This window comes from Cetorhinus maximus, chromosome 21 (genome assembly GCF_964194155.1).
Source record: "Cetorhinus maximus chromosome 21, sCetMax3.hap1.1, whole genome shotgun sequence".
Lineage (NCBI taxonomy): Eukaryota > Metazoa > Chordata > Chondrichthyes > Lamniformes > Cetorhinidae > Cetorhinus > Cetorhinus maximus.
The window spans coordinates 75,581,990-75,601,146 of NC_135899.1; the positions used below are offsets into that span (position 1 = coordinate 75,581,990).

The 19,157-nt window shown below is 42.0% G+C and overlaps 1 protein-coding gene across 2 annotated transcripts; it reads right to left on the bottom strand.

Moving 5' to 3' along the window:
- Window positions 1–4,757: 4,757 nt before the first annotated feature.
- LOC144695406 (uncharacterized) lies at window positions 4,758–16,149 on the bottom strand. Of its 2 annotated transcripts, XM_078566295.1 has the most exons (5): window positions 15,847–16,149; window positions 9,425–9,760; window positions 7,902–8,232; window positions 6,303–6,413; window positions 4,758–4,956 (listed from the first exon to the last, which is right to left on the bottom strand). In XM_078566295.1, the coding sequence occupies exons 1-3, from the start codon at window positions 15,914–15,916 to the stop codon at window positions 7,988–7,990; spliced, it is 651 nt and encodes a 216-aa protein (XP_078422421.1). In that variant the 5' UTR covers window positions 15,917–16,149; the 3' UTR covers window positions 4,758–4,956; window positions 6,303–6,413; window positions 7,902–7,987. The 2 variants fall into 2 exon arrangements, with proteins under 2 accessions (XP_078422421.1, XP_078422423.1); XM_078566297.1 differs by lacking the exon at window positions 6,303–6,413 and having other exon boundaries at window positions 4,935–4,956.
- Window positions 16,150–19,157: the final 3,008 nt, after the last annotated feature.

Genomic DNA, 19,157 nt, shown 5'->3' on the forward strand with positions numbered 1-19,157 from the left:
TCTCATCCGAAAGACAGCACCACCAACAGTGCAGCATCCCCTCAGTACTGCACTGGGAGCATCAGCTTAGATTGTGCCTTCGTCTCTAAAGTGGAGGATGACAGAGGGTCTCTGTGAAAATGCAGTGCTGAGTGGGGTGCAGTGTTTCTGTTAACTCGATTGAAGGATACGAGGCAGTTAATGTTGAAGTAATTTTTGGTGATATTGGTCCACTGAAAATCCAAATGTCACTTCATATATTTCCCTTTTTTTTAAAGCAAGAGTTAAAGTTGGACTTGTTCCTGACTAGGGCTAGCATCAAATCATATAGAAGTTGTGTACCTATAGATAACACTATACTCAGTTCTGCCAAAGGGTCATGAGGACTCGAAACGTTAACTGATTTCTTCTCCGCCGATGCTGCCAGACCTGCTGAGTTTTTCCAGGTAATTCTGTTTTTGTTATAGATAACACTTGTTCCTTGTGATTTCTCAGACTAGTTTTCAGTGGCTGAGGAGATCCGAGAGGAATTTTCCAAAGTTTTTATTGACCATGTGTTCTCTCTGGTGGTCATGGATTGAGAGAAGGAAAGTCCAGTCATGATACTTCAGCCATCATTCTGTGCAGTGGGTTTGATGCACCAGCTGGACCTTTGCTGCTATCACTTTACTATGTTGTAATGGCCCCTGTCTCTCTGAAAAATATGTCACCAATTTTGTTCCTTCAACATTAGCCTTTCAAGTACCACAGAGTACACAATACTTCGGAAAGACAGACAAAATGACAAGTGAGGAGGGGTAGCCCTGATAGTAAAGGATGACAAAAGGACTTTAAGGAGAAGGAATCTGGCCTCAGACGGTCATGAAGTGGAAACAGTGTGAGTAAAAATTGGAAATTGCAAGAGTCAGAAAACACTGGTGGGGGTAGTTTATCGGCCTCCTAACAGTAGTTATGCTATTGGACAGAGCATTAAACAAGAAATCATTGGGTAAAAGCAAAATACAGCAGATGCAGGAAATCTGAAATAAAAACAGAAAATGCAGGAAAAACTCAGCAGGCCTGACAGCATCTGTGGAGAGAGAAACAGAGTTAACGTTTCGAGTCTGTATGGCCCTTCTTCAGAGCTCTGAAGAAATAATTGGAGCTTGTTACAAAGGCAATGTACTAATTGCAGGGAACTTTAATCTTCATATAGACTGAGACTATCAAATTGGCAAGAGTGGTCTAGAAGATGAAATGTTTTCATGACAGTTTCTTGGAGCAATACATTTTGGAACCAACAAAGGATGAAGCTATCTTTGGTCTAGTATTGTGTGATGAAGCAAGGTTAATTAATAATGTCACAGTAAAAGAGCCACTGGGAAATAGTGATCGTAATACCATTGAATTCCAGATTAACTTTGAATGTAACATTCTCAAATCACAAACAAGAATCTTAAACTTAAATAAAGCCAAATATATAGGTATGAGGGGAGAACTGGCTAAGGAAAATTGGATAAATATACTAGAAGGTATGGCTGGAAATAAACAGTGGGAAACGTTTAAAGAAACAGTTCAAAATGTCCAACAAAAGTACATTCCATGGAAAAACAAAAACTCAGCAAGGAAGACCCATCCATGGTTCACTCAGGAAATTTAGGGATAGTATTAGATTAAAAGAAGAAGTTTACAATATTGCAAACAACAGTAACAAGTCTGATGATTGGGATTGTTTTAGAAGCTAGCAAAGGGCAACCAAAAAGTTGATAAAAAGGGAAAAAATAGAATGAGAGTAAACTAGCCAGGAATATAAAAGCAGATTGTAAGAGCTTTTATAGTATATAAAAAGAAGGAAGATAGTAACTAAAGTTAACATCGGTCCATTAGAATCAAAAACAGGAGAAATTAACATGGGGAATGAGAAAATGGTAGGGGCATTGAACAAATATTTTGTCTCTGTCATATAGACAGGTTATGTGAGCAGGCAACAAGATGGCAGATGGATTATAATGTAGGGAAGTGTGAAATTATTCACTTTGTTCGAAAGAATAAAAGAGCTGAATATTTTTAAAAGATGATAACCTTGTAAGTGTTGATGTTCAAAGAGATTTGGATATGCTCATACAAGGCAAAAAGTTAATATATAGGTACAGCAAACATTTACTCCCTCCACCACTGACGAACAGTAGCAGCAATGTATATACCATCTATAAGACGAACTGCAGAAACTCACCAAGGCTCCTTAGGCAGGACCTTCCAAACCCACGACTGCTACCAGCAAGAAGGACAAGGACAGCAGATAGATGGGAACACCACCACCTGGATGTTCCCCTCCAAACCACTCACCACCCTGACTTGGAAATATATTGCCATTTCTTCACTGTCACTGGGTCAAAATCCTGGAACTCGCTCCCTAACAGCACTGTGGGTGTATCTACATCACCAGGACTGCAGCAGTTCAAGAAGGCAGCTCACTGCCACCTTCTCAAGGACAATTAGGGATGGGCAACAAATGCTGGCCTAGCCAGCAAAGCCCACACCCTGTAAAATGAATGAAAAACAGTAAGCAATTAGGAAGGCAAATGGCATGATGACCTTTATTACAAGGGGTTTGGAGTACAGAGATAAAGAATTCTTGCTAGAGTTGTACAGGGTTTTAGTGAGACCACATCTGGAATACAGCGTGCAGTTTTGGCCTCCACATTTAAGAAAAGATATATTTGCATTGGAGGTAGTATAGCAAAGTTCACTAAATTGATCCCTGGGATGAGGGGGTTGTCCTCTGATGAAAGGCTGAGCAAATTGGGTCCATTTTCTCTGGAGTTTAGGTGAATGAGAGGCGATCTCGTTGAAACATACAAGATTCTGAAGTGGCCGGATAGGCGTAGACGCTGAGAGATTGGGCAGGATTTTCCGGCCCTGCCGGTTGCTGGGATTGTCTGGTCCCATCAAAAGTTAATGGACTTTAGGCTGAGCTGCCAGATCCCCCACGGCAGGTCCCATCATGATGAGGCCGGAAAATCCCGGCCATTGTTTCCGCTGGTTGGGGATAAAAGGCCAATCACTTAGGACTAAGGTGAGGAGAAATTACTTCACTCAAAGGTTTGTAAATCTTTGGAATTCTCTGCCCCAGACGGTTGTGGATGCTGCATCATTGAATATACTTAAGACTTGGTCTCTCAGGGAATCAAGGGACATGGGAAACAGACAGGGAAGTGGAGTCGAAGCCTAGGATCAGCCATGATCTTATTGAATGGTGGAGCAGGCTAGACGAGCCATCTGGTCTACTCCTGCTCCTACTTCTTGTGTTCTTGTGTACTTCAGGTTTAATCAGATTAGTTCTAGCTTTAAGGTTATATCCTCTGTTCCTATGCTGGGAAAGGGTTAATTAGACTGACTTAAAGTCTACTAATGTAATACCACTATTAATTATCTTCATATTGCAGTAATGTTAGCTTTTAGCCTTTGTTAAATAGAGAAGTGCGATTCTTAAATTTTAATCTCTTAAAGCAGCTACAAATGTACAGCAACTCTAAAGGAGTGACCAATGAACTTTGAACATAGAACAACCCTTACAAACACCTATTTAATGAGAAAGAGAGAGCACAGAAAGAAGATAGGGAAAGAGAGGGAGATGCAGGGAAGGAAGGAAAGAGGGAGGGGAGAGAGAGAGAAGGAAGGAGGGAGGGAGGGAGAAGAAAGAGAGAGAAAGGGGAAGGTGGGAGGAAATAAATTAGGGGGACAGAGGGAGAGGTTGTATGGCTCTGGTCACACAAGAACTTAATTGGGAACCACGATTGAGAAAGGTAGGAAGGATTTACCTACTTTAACCAAGTTAAGGATGTTAGAGCTAAAAATGTTTGAAAGTTGACTTATTTTCACCCATGTTAATCATTGTAATACTGATCTGGAGCTGCAAGGACAGGACGTCTGTGTAAAGTATTAGCTTTCTATTTGGAGTTTAAATCAAATTAGTGCTGAATGACACATAAGCAAACAGAACTGGTAATTGCACTTGGAAAATGCATGCGACACAAACTGTATTGATTTTTTTTGGTTCAGTGTTATAAAAAGCTTGCTGGTGAAGAAGGCAGCATATTAACTGAGTATGAATAAGGTATGGGTGCTGATTGGCTCTCCTTATATCGAGTTATTTTTAACCTTTTGATGTGGAGTTGTGGACATCAGGTCACATCATCCGGGTACGAGAAATGTGTAAAAGTAGCAAATGATGATGATCTTGGATTTGAAGGGCTTGATCAACCCGAATACAGTAGTCCGTTTGAATCCCCCAGAAATAATGCAAATCCTATAGTTTAAGTGTATGTCTAAGTATCATTGCATGTACAGTATGCTTAATAAAACGTCTGGCCTCAACATCTCGAGAACTTGGTTGATTTTGAGGACTAGATTGAATAGCTAATCATAAATAAAACCCCAACCTCTAACAATGACACAATCTAATATACGGATGGTTTAATTGGTGATTACTCCTGATCCAACTTTGCTTCTTTAAAGACGAGGTACTCATTCCTGTAAGAAGTGGGATCGTTTTCTTGAAACATTTATTTCTGGGGTTCATTAGGGAAACAGAAAAGAGGAAACCATCAGGCTGGATTTTACCCCACCCACCCCATCCCATCCCACCCCCCCACCATCCTACCCCACCCCACCCCACCCCTCCCACCCCACCTTCAAAGCCGTTGGCAGGGAAGCATAATCTGCAAAAGTTTTTGTTTGACATGCATGGAGATAAGATTCTGCGAAATTGCCATAGATTGTATCCCTGCTAGTTGGCCTGAAATCATTCTGTGAATTTTAATTACTACCATGGCAATATTGAGTCCTGAGCTGTCTGCAGAACCCTGGTTCAGTGTGGTTTTGCTAGTGGAATATGTCTTGAATGGACTGAATATCCAGATAATGTTCCTTTCGAGAGCGACCAACGGTTAATGAATTGCAGAGAAGAGCAAGTGGTGATGTTGGTCCAAGATCATCCTGCAAAGAGAGCACAGTTATCACACAGCCACAAAGATAATATCATTATTGTTGCAATTTCTGTAGAGACAATAACTTTTAAAAAGTGATGTGGATTTCCCAGTGAGCAACGCAAAACGTTGCACAGCAAGATTTCACGTTTTAACTGTGTAAATCACTGTTTCACTGTAATAAACAATCTAATATCAACAACGACTAAACATTACTTAGCAGGTAACTAATAAACTAAACCTATGAAAGGTACTCTCCATGAACATAATGCAACTGAAAAATCCCATGCCACATTTACACCATACTCTCAGCAGATGTAGTCTTGCATATAAAGTCCCAAGCTCCTCCCAGTTTCCACAGGATCTAATCTCCCTGCCCAACCAGGGTGAGTCTTCCAGTGTCCTTTTAAACAAAGTCCTTTAACTCAGTCTCCTGGGCATAATAAAACGGAGTTCCCATAGCAAGGCATCCTCTGGAGAATCCTTGGTCTTTAAATTTCTACAAGACTTGGCTCTCCAAACTGGAAATCTGTCCTCACCAGCTCTCTGCTTGGTGGTTAACACAAAAACCTTTGCCTCTGCTTGGCATAGCAGCACTTCCCTTAAGTTTTCTTCCTGGAATCTCTCTGTCTGACTCACTCTTGAAGGTGGAATCTTGTGGAGGCAATGGAGGTCTTGGTTGCTGGTTCGAGAGTCAGCAAGAGCCCCATGTTGCCTCATTCAGGGCAGGCCCAGCACATGTTGTGCTTCTCAAACACTTGACAGGCCAGTGATAGGCTGTCCCCAGGATCAAGGGCCCTGGAGATGGAAGTCCTGCCCACTGAGAGCTGTCAGCCAATCAGAGGCTGGCAGCTCTTCTGCATTCAGCAGCGCTGCCAGGGAGGCGGTGGCTGCTGCTGGTACTACACCCACCTGAGGCCTCAGAAGGAGGAGGGACACAGGCACACGTAAGTGATAAAAGGAAGTTTGTATGACCCATTTTTATTTGGCATCACGGGCCCTTTGAATGTGTAAATGAGTAGGCCTAATGCCAATTGGAGATATTGCTATAAACTTTGTTATCCATTGTCCACTCCAACCCCCTCCTGCCTCTCAGATCTTACCAGAGGGCTGGTGCTGGTGAGGAAGAGGAGCCCAAATTGATTTTTCTTGTGGGGCATGCTACCTCTGGAAGCACCAACATTGCCAGCAGCTCAACCCAAATAGGTAGATGAGGTCCAAGGACCAATTCCTGGTGACCCCCAGGCCCTGGTTTTTGGCCTGCACAGTGCTCAGGGACCCATGACTCTGGTACAAATTAGGTTCACTGTTGAATAATGGAAGAATTAAAATCTAAGCTTATGTGATGGTCACTACCTTAACCACACCGTAGGACGCACAATGATATAGGTGTCATGACCAGCAAACCAAATACGATCCATCTGCCAATGCTGTACCATTTCCACACTGTACATGCAGGTGAAGTTTCTAAAAAATATGCAAAAGTAAATGAAATTGGTAGAAAGAAGGAACTCGAATTTATAATATATTAAAGTGCAGTCATCATTGTTATGCAGGCACAGCAACTAACCTGCACACAGCAAGATCTCGCCAATGCTAAATGAGATAAATGACTCATTTTCCTATTTTAGTGGTGGCGGCTAAGGGACAAATGGGGGCTAGAACACTGGGAGAAGCATGTGTTCTTCATTGTGTAAAGCATCAGGATCTGTTATGTCCACTGCAACAGCCAAATTGGAACCTTGGTTTAATATTATTTTCTGAAAGACGGTACCTCTAACAAAGCAGTATTGCACCAAAGACCTCAAATTTGACTTGAACCATAAGCTACTGACTCAAAGGCAAGAATTCTACCAATTGAGCCAAGCTAATAGTGATTAACTATAGTTCAAATATTATTGGCGTCCCAAACGCGACAATACCATATAATGCCATTCTTTCATTGTTGCCAGCTCAGAATCCTGGAACTCCCCTATCAATGCACCATCATCATCACACAGCAAGATGTGACATAGAAGACCTATGGTTTAAGAAAGTCCAGCACCATCTCAGGGCAACTAAAGATGATCAATAAGTGTGACCATGCCAATGTTATAATAGGTCTACAGCAGAGAAACAGGCTAATCAGCCCAACAGATCAATTCTGGAGTTTATGTTCCACTGGCACTACATTGTCTAACCTTATCAGCACACTCTTCTATTCTTTTCTACCTTAGTCCTCTTAAATGGATCTATGTTACTCATCTCAACTTGCGCTTGTGGCAACAAATTCCATGTTCTAATCACTTGCTGGGTAAAGAAATTTCAACTGACCCCTTACTGGGGTCTAGTTTATATATGTGGGTTCTAGTTTTAGACACACCCACAAGTGGAGATATCGCTCTACGCCTACCCAGTCAACCTCCTTCATAACTTTAAAGAACTCTATTCAGTCACCCCTCATATTTTTATACAGGAGAAGCCCCTCAACATATTGGGTCTTTCCTGATAGTTATAACCCCTCAGATCTGGTATCAAACCTTTATTGCACCTTCTGCAGTGACTCTGTATGTTTTTTATAATAAGGAGATCAGAACCTTTCCCAACACTCCAAGTGTGGAACAATAAATTTAACATAAGTTCTCTGCTTTTCAAAATGAAAGGGATCTAGGACCCATAAATCAACCAAATATAGACCAAATTAGGTTAAATGCAACAAAGAATATACAAAAAGACATTCTCTAATCAAGCATGCTCCAATTTTTCCAATAGGTTTTACATGGATGGTTTAGGATCCCTCTACCTTGTTTGTAGTGTGGTAGAAAATGGCCCTCACAGCTCTATGTGGCAAATCAACCCTAATGTGCATGTCAAGTTCAGCAACAGCACAATACATGACAAATCATTGGCAAGTCAACCATACAAACATGGTATGAGTTACCTCAGTAAAGTTAAACAAAGAAAACCAATGCTTACCACCCACGTTTACACTCACGAACTGACCCACTGTGGTTACAACCCCTTGTGTTGCCTGACACTGGTAAACGCCACTGGTACTCAGTTCAACATGAGAAACGATATGAATTACCAGCATCCTGAGGAGAATATGTCATGTTTGGATAATGAGTCCTTCCAGTCACTGGCTGACAAGTCTTTCCATGCATCTTACACCAGTGAGCCTCAGGTAACTGAACTCCATTCGCACAGAACTGAACCGTGCAGTTGAGTGTTAGACTGTCTCCTACACTATAGTTTAACACTGCCCTGGAGTACTGTACAAAGAGGGAGCAGGCGGCATTTGTACTTTCTGAAAGAGAAGAACAAACAGGACTATCTATTATAGATATTTGCATAAGTTCAATATTTGCCCTACCTGGGATAGCGTGGTTATGTTACTAGACTAGTAATCCATAAGCCTTGACTTTGAATTAAGAGAATTCAAATTCAGACTCCAGCATGGCAGTTTGAGAATTGATGTTCAAGTTTTTTAAAAAGGAATTCTGTAAATAAAATAACTGTAAAAAGCACACGAATGTGGGTTGTTTATGAAAGCCTAACTGTTTGAGTAAAATCCTTTAGGAAAGGAAACCTAAGCTCCTTAGCTATTCTGGCCTATATGTGACTGCAATCTAATAGCACTATAGTGGACTCTTAACTGCCCCCTGAAGTTGTATCAGAGCTACCAGGGGTGGTCAATTAATGCCAGTCTTACCAGTGACACCCACATCCCCAGATTGAAATAAAGAAATGTTTGGATATGATGTATCACTTAAAGACTCCAAAACTTAATCATTTGTCAAGAGAACTAAATTGAAATACATCAGTTAAATTTTGAGGTCTTGTATGTGGAGTGAACCATTGGTCACACACTGATCCACTCACCTTGTGTTGGATCCTGGTCACTAGTTTAGTTGGACTAATGGATCCAGGTTGCATGCTTGTTTCGGGATGACCGAGTTGGTACCATAGACAGAGCAGACCAGTAGACGAGTTCTTATGTAGAACACATTCTCTTTATTTACAAAGGAACTCAGCAGCTACACTTGCATGCTTACAACTCAAACCCTGTCTCTACATTACAGACTATTACTCTAGACTATTAACTGCTGACTACAGGCTACTAAGGTAGCCCAGGCTACTCTGTCATTGGATAATAAGATCATGTGATCTTCTATTATAACATTCTTCTTAAAAGTATACTACACATCAGATTACCACACCTTGCATTGACCCTCTGGTTTTGCACTGACCTCCTGGTCTCGTATTGACCTGCTGGTTTCAGGTACATTATGAAATGACTTGCCATTATCTGGTGTGAGAGTGCTTAATTGGGTAATGTAAAGGGATTTTTGCTATTTTCAACCTGGATACATTTGCTGCTTATATTAGCTGTCCAAAATGTGATAGGATTTCATTGGCCAGTGCTAACCTCCCTCACCCTGGTCAGCATAAAATTCACTGAAAAAAATGGGTATATCTGTTTAGAAAGCAATCCTTACCAAATACATTCACAATAATGGAATTTCCAGTTGCTCCCACGTTTTCTTCTCTCGCTTGACAACAATATGTGCCACTGTCAGCCAAGGTGACAGCAGGGATTGTATACACCACGAGTAATCTTCCTTCTGTGTTTATGGAAGAATAAGTTCTGAGTTGATGATTCAATTCATCCAGTGGCTGATAACCATGTGAATGCATCTTATACCAGGAGACCTCGGGGACCTCATGACCACAGAACCAAACTGAACAGTTCAGTGCTAGGCTATCTCCTGCACTATAGTTTAATGTAGCCCTGGGGTATCCTACTCTCAGTGTACAGGTGGCAACTGTATTTTCTGGAAGAGAGAACAAACAGGATCATATATTTGTATAATTTCAATATTGCAAGCCAAAGAAATACACAATTAGTATTTTCTGAATAAGAAAACAGTTCAGGTATAGTAATTCCATTTTATTATTGTACATTTTGATCTTGGTATTAAAAGTTAGATATAACACTTAATTAACTGATTAGCCAAATAAGATTGGTCAAGATAATTAACGATTCCTATAGCCAGAGTCTCTGATCATGAGATGAAGGGGAAATGGCTGCCGAAATGTGACAGCTAAGTCCAGTCATCTGCTGCCCAAGGCTCCAAGCTTTGAAATTCCCTCCCTAAACCTCTCTACCTCTCTCTCCTCCTTTAAGGGACACCTTAAAACCTATTCCTGTAGCCAACTTTGTTGTTGGGTGTTGGTTACAGTTCAGTAGGCCTGAAGAAGTCTTCATAGTCATATGTAGGTTAACTCTACATCCTTATTGACTCTTAGAGTTAACATACGTCTAACCTTAAGTCTTTATTGCATCTTAGAACTATTTACAAACATAGAGTAAAGGGTATAAGCTAGGAGCTGTCTCTACACTTGCTGGTACACACAGCTCTGTCCAATACTAGACTGACCCGGGGTGTGGGTCATGTGTTCTCTTATATCACAGTGTGGGCGGTACTATACTCAGTCCCACATTAACCCCATGTGTGCCAGACTCTTATATTACAAACCTATTCAGATTATCTCCTCATATGGATCAGTGTCAAATTCTGTTTGTTAACACTCCTGTGAACCACATTAGGATTCTTCACCATACTAAAGGCTCTATATAAATGTAAATTATTGTTATTGTGGTTGTCCACCACGCAGAGGAACCAATAAATAAAACATGAAGGAGTATACAAAGAGGAGATTCCACCTGAAAGCTTTAAACTTGTTAAACTGATGTTTTTTAACCAGAAAGTGGAAGAGAATTGCTGCAAACTGAGAAGATTATTGGGATGTCAAGACTGACCAGCTCCAGGCACAGAGGCAACCTCATCACTGATGGTTGTGCTACTGATCATTAGATGGACAAAAGTAGGGATTACACAGTAAATAAGAGGCGGAAGCAGCACAAGGTGTGAGTTGGTGCATAGAGCTTCAGGATGTTTCAGAGATAAACTAGAACATGATTCTAAAGGGAAATGTAAATGAGGAGAAGGATTTTAAAATCAATAAGTTTGGGAAATCAATGGATATCAGCAAGGACAAAGATAATGTAGGAGCAAGACTCAGTATGAGATAAGATGGAGGTGTTGCATGAATTGGAATGTTGGTGGGATGGAGCTTTGAAGGCAACTGAGAAAAGAGCTGGAAAAGTTAAGTCTGGAGGTGACAAAGGTACAGAAGTGGGAAGGGCAGAGGAAGATGATGTTGTGGAGATAGCAAAAGTGTTTTGCAGTTCAGCTGAAAGTCAAATAAAGGTTATGCACCATTGGATCCAACCTGAGCAAAGGCCAGAATTGAGGACCATAGCATGGAGTTCCCGAATCTGGACAAGATGGAGTCGGCATTTCCAACAATAAGTTGGCTAATGTTCTGGCTCATTCACAATGTGATGTGGGACAGGCACACAAACAGCTGAGGGAGAATACAGAGGTTGCATACATGTGGAAACTGAACCTTGGCTTACAAATACTGTCACTGAGGGGTGTTTTAACGTGTATTCAGGGTCTACGTGAGGTTCTTTGGGGTTTGTCTATTTTCATTAAGTAAGCTACTCAAGACTGCAGTTTGTAAAAACATTTTGTTTACAGCTTTATGTATATTTTAGGAACTCTACACCAGGTTGGACCTCTCCTTCCTCCAGATCTCTGTCACTTAGTCACGTGTCATTACATCATAGTTACATCAGCATCTGCTGCTTTTGATGTTAACCAACTACTCTATAAGGAGCAGCTTGCAAAGCAGGAACTGGAGAGGTCCAAAGATAGAATCCTGGGCTACTTCAGAGATGATTCTCAAAATGCAAGAGGAGAAACTGTTGTATGGGGATGTGTTGATCCTCTGCAACTGGTAGAAGTGTAAAGATTGTAATTAACAGGGGGCAGCACCTTTGACAAAGTGCACAGAGGACAGACGATGGAGATAGTTAACTGTGTGTAAGCCAGTAGCTGGGCTGAATGCCCTGGTTCTCTGCTAAGTATTCTATGGCCTGAGTTTTCCCGTCAGCGATTTGGGAGGCGGGGCCCGTTCACCAAGGGGAAAATGACACGGGATGACATTGGGAGGAACCCCCGATGTCATCCCGGTCCCTTTAAATTTTTAGGAAGGCGGGCGGACAGCGAAATCAGCTGTCCGCTCACTGACCTTTCAATGGCCAATTGAGGCCATTGACAGGCTAATTAAGATAATTAAAGACCTGCCCATCCAACCTTAAGGCTGGCGGGCAGGCCAGGAGCCCCAGCGGGCTCCTGATAAAGCATGAAACCTCATCCACTGGCGGGATGAGGTTTCATGTCCGTTTTTAAAAAGTCTAATAAAGTTTATGTCCTTTTTATTAGCATGTCCCATCTCGTGTGACAATGGCACATGAGGGGGACATGTTAATAATTTAAAAATTTTTCTATTTTGTGACTTTTCTTACCTGTCAGCGCTCTCCCTGAGACAGGACTTTGCCTCGGGGAGCAGTGCGCTTTTTCGTGCGCATGCGTGAAAGAGCGCACTTTGACTGTTGGGGAATCCCTCCCTTCCCCGCACAGGAAGTGCATAGCACTTCCTGTCGGGCAGGCCGCTGGGCGAGCCTTAATTGGCTCAAAATGGCGGCGGGCCCCGTTTCGGTGGCGGGGATCGGCTGTCCGCCTGCCGCCGAGCCGGTGGGGCCCACATGCCCACCAAGGGCAAAATTCTGCCCAATGTAATGGAAAATCATTGTTCCTGAGTCAAAAGGTGGAAGTTTGACACTGAGAACAGTTTGAACGGTGAAGATTGAATGAAGGCAGAGTGCAAGGTACAGTGAGGTTGCTAAGAAGAAAGAAAGCACCAAGTTTCTTTTGAAAAAAGGAAGTCCTTTCTCATGCAGACTGAAATGATGTGAAGTGACTAATAAACAGAAAAGGATTGAAATGAAAGAACAGAAGTGCTGTGTGAGCACAGTACTTGAAAGAGGAAGCAGAGGCAAGATTAAAATAAAGAAGAAGAACAAAAAATTAGAAATTAACATTTTAAAGAGTTGAGGTGGAAGTGAACAAAAATAAAACAAAAACGTTTTTTTGCGGATGATAAGAAAAGAGAGGGCATAGGACTATCTGGAAAGTAACTCATCTTCTTCTAAATGGTCCTCCTTCACTTCTCTCTGTTTCTCACATTCCTTCAATTTTTAAAAAGTAAAACATTGTACTTCTATAGCTTCTTTTACTTCTTCCAAACACTGAAGTACTTTAGAAATGTAGTCAGTTTTGTGATGTAGGAAACACAGCAGCCAATTTGTACCCACAAGGTTCCACAAACAGCAATGTGATAATAACCAAATAATTTGATGCTGTTTATTGCGGGATATATATTGCTCAAGACACCCAGAATAATTTCCCTGCAGCTTCTTTGAAATTGTGCCATTGTGCCCTGAGAGGGCAAGATTTGCCTCAGTTGAACGGCTCATCTGAAAGACAGCACCTCCAACAGTGCAGTATTCCCTCAGTGTTTCCCTGGAGTGTCAACCTTGATTTTTGTACTCAAGTCTCTAGAATGGAACATTGAACTCACACCTTCTAGACTCAGAGGCTACCCAGTGAGACACAGCTGACACCTTACTCCTTCTAGAACATTACCAGGAATGGTGGAGGGTGGGGAGGGGGGGGCGCGGAGATTAGTAGTTCTGAACAACAACAAATTGCATTTTTATAAAGTGTAAAAACTCCCCTGGTACTTCACAGAAGTGGAAAAATGGGATTTGAGTCGAAGGCAAGATTAGGAGGGACAGCCAAAGCTTTGGTCAAAATGGAATTCTCTGTCGTAAACATTCTTTTATAAAGGTATTGGATGGTCGCTCGGCAAAGGGGAATATTAATATATTTAATGAGGCTGTATTCTCAGATCCCACAAAAAAGTCCCAGTTCCCATTCCAGGCTCTTTTGGCCCGCCCCCATCCTATGGCGTAGGGTCGGAATCAGGAACAGAAAGCAAGTGTCAACACATCAGCAGTGTAAAAAGACACAAGTCATCTCTTAAACAACAGTAGTAACGAATTGCCATAGACTTTAGCCCCCTCTGCTTTTCTTCTGCCTTTCTGTTGATGTACCTAAGAGCAGATTTCTTTCAATGGTTACTGCCACAATACGAGATTCTTAGTCTTTTAGCAATTACTTCCGTGTGATTTGGGCCCAAGTGGCTTTAAGGAACAAGCTTTAGTATATTGACTAATTGTTCTTGTACAACTGTCCTGTAGCATTATATTAAATGACAAGCAGTTATTGCAAAGATAAAAGCAAAATACTGCGGATGCTGGAAATCTGAATAAAAAACAGAAAATGCCGGAAAAGCTCAGCAGGTCTAACAGCATCTGTAGGGAGAAAGACAGAGTTAACGTTTCGAGTCCGTATGCCTCTGAAGAAGAGTGATACTGTCTCGAAACATTAACTCTGTCTTTCTCTCCACAGATGCTGTTTAGACCTGCTGAGCAGTTAATGCAAATAGTTACCCTGCGGATCTCAAGGTCATTAGGCTTGACCAGCATGGGCTGCCTTCAAGGCTATGGATTTCCATCTCATCAACGAGAGTGCTAATTTTTGGAAGGAGGGAGCTCTATCTTTGTGCTATTCGCCTGCACAGGGCTGCACATGTACAACTCTGCCCTTACCTTTTAGTTATTAATGACCCCACCAAGCTGACAGCATGCCACCAACTGAAGGTGAGCTGTTTGTGCAATACTCTGTTCTCCTCGACTGCCAACTGTGTCTTACAAGCTTGTAATTGTCCTCTGGAATGTGTAGGCTCTCCTCTTGTCTTTAAGTGTTTGGTTCTTGCAATTTGTTTCAAAGCAAAACGTGTTACCCACGAGCTCATGTGGTGAGTCAGGAACCAGCACATCCCAAGAACACTTTAATTTACTGTCTGATGGGAGGGTGGTCAACTAGTGATGGTCAATGTTCTAACAATATTTTGCATAGTTATGTTAACTCCAACATTCCCCAATCCCCTTCCATTCCACCATTGCTCATAGAGCTTTCAGTCGCTTAGGTCTTTCTCTTTATTACTCCCTTTCTGAGCTGAGCCACCAATCGATTACTCTCTCTATCTTTAAACATTCTCAGATTGACCTATTTGATCATAGTTTTGGTCACATTTTCTAACTCTCCCATTTATTTCCTCCTGTTCACTTTGAACATTCTAAGATTTTTTTTCTTCGCAAAAGATGTTATATAAACACAAGTCTAAGGCATGGAACTTGCAACATTTCCACCAAGGAACACTGGAAAAAGAAACAGAGGCAAGATTAGTAAGAGTAGGAGACAAAAGCTGCATATTCAATGGTGAGTGACTGATGGAATACTCTCCACTTGCCTGGGTGGGTGCAGTTCCAACAACACTCAAGAAGTTCAACACCATCCAGAACAAAGCAGCCCATTTGATCAGCACCCCATCCACCACCTTAAACATTGACGACCCACCAGCACAAACATGGCTACAGTGTGCATCATTGTACCAGCTACAGGATTCCCTGCAGCAATTTGCCAAGACTTCTTCATCAGCACCTCCAAAACCCATGACTTCCACCACCCGGAAGTGGAAATGCAGCAGGTGCATGGGAATACCATGACCTCTAATTTCCCCTCCAAGTCATGTACACCATCCCGACCTGGACATTTATGGCATTTCCTTCATTGTCACTGGATCAAAACCCCAGAACTCCCTAACTGACAGCAATTCACCACTTAGACTGCAGGGCAACTAATGTATTGTCAATAAATGCTGGCCTTGTCAGCGTGTCCATATCCCAGGAATGAATTTTTAAAAAGCATAGAACATAACCTGGGCTATAAATGCCATTACATTGAGTTAGATTCAATACTTCCACCTAACTTTCATCCTTTATCAACTATAAAGTATTTTCAATAGCTTCAACATTTCTTACCTTGTAATTGTATCAGTACCAGCAGGAGGACCAAGCCGATGGTGACTTTCAGCTGCTTGACAGGGATCATAGTTTGCTACAATTCCTGAATCCCAGGGTTGACGGTAAATAACATATATTCGGAATCTTGCTTTCGTCTGAAAAACTAAACTGAACTAGCCTGAGGTAACTTACATTGCACCACCCACATTTATGTAGCTGTCTGGCTGATTTAGTCAGGCAGTGAGAGGATCACATCTCCCTTTGCTCATTTGCAGTTCCTTATTTTTTTCCTATTTCTTGTTTTTGAATTATTTAAACATTCCGAGATCTGTTTGTTCCCAACTCTAAATGGCCATTCATCCCATGGAGCCTACACTAGTGCTGGCACACTATTCCACCATAGACACCAACAAATCCAATGCAGTCCTCAACCAACCTCCAAAGAAGCTCATTTGCCTGGGTCAGCAATAGGGATCTTGTTGGATTCTCTTCCCCTCCCTAGTCCAGGGAAGCTAGTACAACCCGTAACACCTCCTGTCTGCTGACCTAAGTAAGAGCAGCTAGCTCAACATTGTCTTTTTGTCTTTGTTTTATTCGTATCTCTTTTATCAATTATTTTTCTTTGCGTATTTCTTCAGGCTGTTTTGTTTGTTCTTATCATGGTGAATGATGTCAGTGCTGGGGAATGAATCCCTTGATGGATCCAACATTAGTCTGAAGTACTCCCAGGTCAGGAGCAACCTGTCTCTCTCTTCAATTGTCCAATAATGTGCCTTAACCCCCTCTCTCAGCAGCACATCCCCTTACAGCAGCCCCCTGCCCCAACTTCAGTCCATACATTCACTATTGACCAGAAGATAAACTGAGTTAACCACATCAGCACAGTAACCAAAAAAAAAAAATAACAGGACAGAGGCTAGGCATTCTGTGGTAAGTGGTTTACCACCTGGTCCCACAAAGCTTAGCCACCATCGACAAGGCTCAAGTCAGGAGTGTAATGGAATATTCTCGCACCCCCTAGATGGCAGCAGCCACACCAACGCTTAAGAAGCTTGACAGCTCTGAGGGTGAAGCAGTTCTCTTGGCCAGTGCCCCTGCCACTGGACTCTATCCACACCCACCAACACCAGCGCACTGTGGTGTTAGCAGGTACAATCCACTGGATGCACAGCAGCAGTTCACCAAGGTCACTTCAAAAGCACCTTCCCTCCCTCGTGACTGCTTTCACCAAGAAGAACAGAGGCAGCAGTTCATGGTTACTTTGCAAGTTCATTGTTTAGGTTACTTTGCTATTCAAAACTTAAAACATTTTACAAATCGCCAACAACCAACTCAATAAGTGAACTGTCTGAGTCTGTGAGTATTTACGCCATCCTTGCCCAGTCTAGTATGAGGGGACAGATTATAACCATAGATTATATTGCACCTCCAAAGAACGGGCTGTTGGTACTGCACCTGCAGTGAGCCAATGATATCAAATACCACTAGAGGGCTGTACTCACTGTCGACTAATAACTTGTATTTATATAGCACCTTTAACATAGTAAAATATCACAAGGTGCTTCAAAGGAGCCTTAACACAAAAAAATTGATATCAAACTACACGAGGAGGTGTTACAGCTAGTTTAAAAAGATTGTCTTAAAGGAGGGGGAGAGGGGGAGAGGTTTGGGAGAGAATTCCAGAGTTTACGGCCTATGTAGCTGAAGGCATAGCCACCAATGGTGGAGCAATGAAAATCAGGAATGTGCAGAATTGACGGCGTGCAGAGGTCTCAGAGAGTTGTAGGACTGGAGGAGGTTACAGAGATGGGGAGAGGTGAGGTCATTGGTGAATTTGCTAACAAGACAAAAGGAACATTGAATGAAAGCAGTAAATGATAGAAATTCTTGACAGGTCAGGCAGCAGGTGAAAGAGGAAAGTTAATACTTTGGTTAGACCCCCTTCATCACAGAATGTGAAAGCGTGCAGACAGGGTCAGAATCGAGGGCAGTTTTTCATTACTGTGATTGGTGACAAGGATCACTTGGGCACAGTGGAAAGAAGCAAACTGTGCAGAGACAATACATGCCTGTAAGTTATATTGACTCGCTTTTGCAGACATCCAATCTCCCCAGTTTTCCTTTATACGTTCCACCCAGGTGATCCTTGACAGCAGAACATCATCAGAACTTCTTACTCACTTTCCTGATCATTGTAGAGGGAGGTTAACATTCCCCTGTCCCCTGTGGTTCAGGCCTGCAATGTTGTAACTGCTTCTCCAATCTGTGATTCCATCAAGCATGTTTATCTACTGGAAATTTGACTGCTAGCTATACTTTACTGGTCTAATTGTCAATTTTTTTTTACAAGATTGTGGATGTGTTTCTGTGGATAGATACTGTCTTTCTAAGCTTTAAATTTTGTTCCATTTATATATTGGAACCTGTCACTGCACATGACAGTGTGGCATGGGTATCCCAGAGCTCTGAAGAAGAGTCATACGGACTTGAAACGTTAACTCTGTTTTTCTCTCCACAGATGACGTTAGACCTACTGAGTTTTTCCAGCATTTTCAGTTTTTGTTATGGATGGTAAGTTGTCTAGCTGAGGGTTCCAGGAATAATTCCTCTGGTTCTGTTGGGGTGAACAATATAAATTTCTATTGCCTTTTCTGTTGAACCTGAAGATAAAATCAACCTGTTTTGTGTTGTTGAGGTTTATGAATGGCTTGTGACTGTTTTTGATAACAGGAAACATTTGACCCATCTGGTCCACACCACCTATGCACTGATCAAAGGCTCTGTGCTAGTGCCTTTAAGATGCATGTTTTCACCCTAGATGTTTACTGTTTGTGTGACCTGGTTTGCACTTTTGCAGCAGCGCCAAGTATGCAGGGCATAACAATAGCACCTATCAAGAGCTTTCAATGTGTTAAAACATCTCAAAACACTGAGTTACACAAGGAGATATCAGGGCGGGTGCCCACAAGCTTGGTCAAAGAGGCAGGGTTTAAGGGGTGTCTTAAAGAAGGAAAGAGAGGCAGAGAAGTTCAGGGAGGGAATTCCAGAGCTTAGGGGCTAGGTAGCTGAAGGCACAGCCTCCAGTGGTGGAGTGATTAACTCCAAGGGCAAGAGGGCAGAATAGGAGAAGTGGTAAAATAAGTTGCTTCAGCTGTCACTAGGTACAAGAGAAAAAAGGAAAAGTTATTTTGTTCTGATGTGAAACAATGCATTGCAAAACACCAAATGAGGCATTTTCAGTGATAACTCTCTCACCGATGAGTCAGAGGTCGTGGATTCAAGCCTATGTAAATTGAAATCTAGGGTTGACACTCTCAGTGCAATAGTGA

Bases quoted from the DNA above. Each gene is read 5' to 3' on its own strand.
- LOC144695406 (XM_078566295.1), bottom strand. From the start codon at position 15,916: ATGATCCCTGTCAAGCAGCTGAAAGTCACCATCGGCTTGGTCCTCCTG. The intron at 9,761-15,846 runs GTAAGAAATGTT...TCTCTCTTCCAG, and splicing joins GGTACTGATACAATTACAAG to AAAATACAGTTGCCACCTGT. The intron at 8,233-9,424 runs GTAAGGATTGCT...CTTCTCTTTCAG, and splicing joins CATTATTGTGAATGTATTTG to AAAGTACAAATGCCGCCTGC.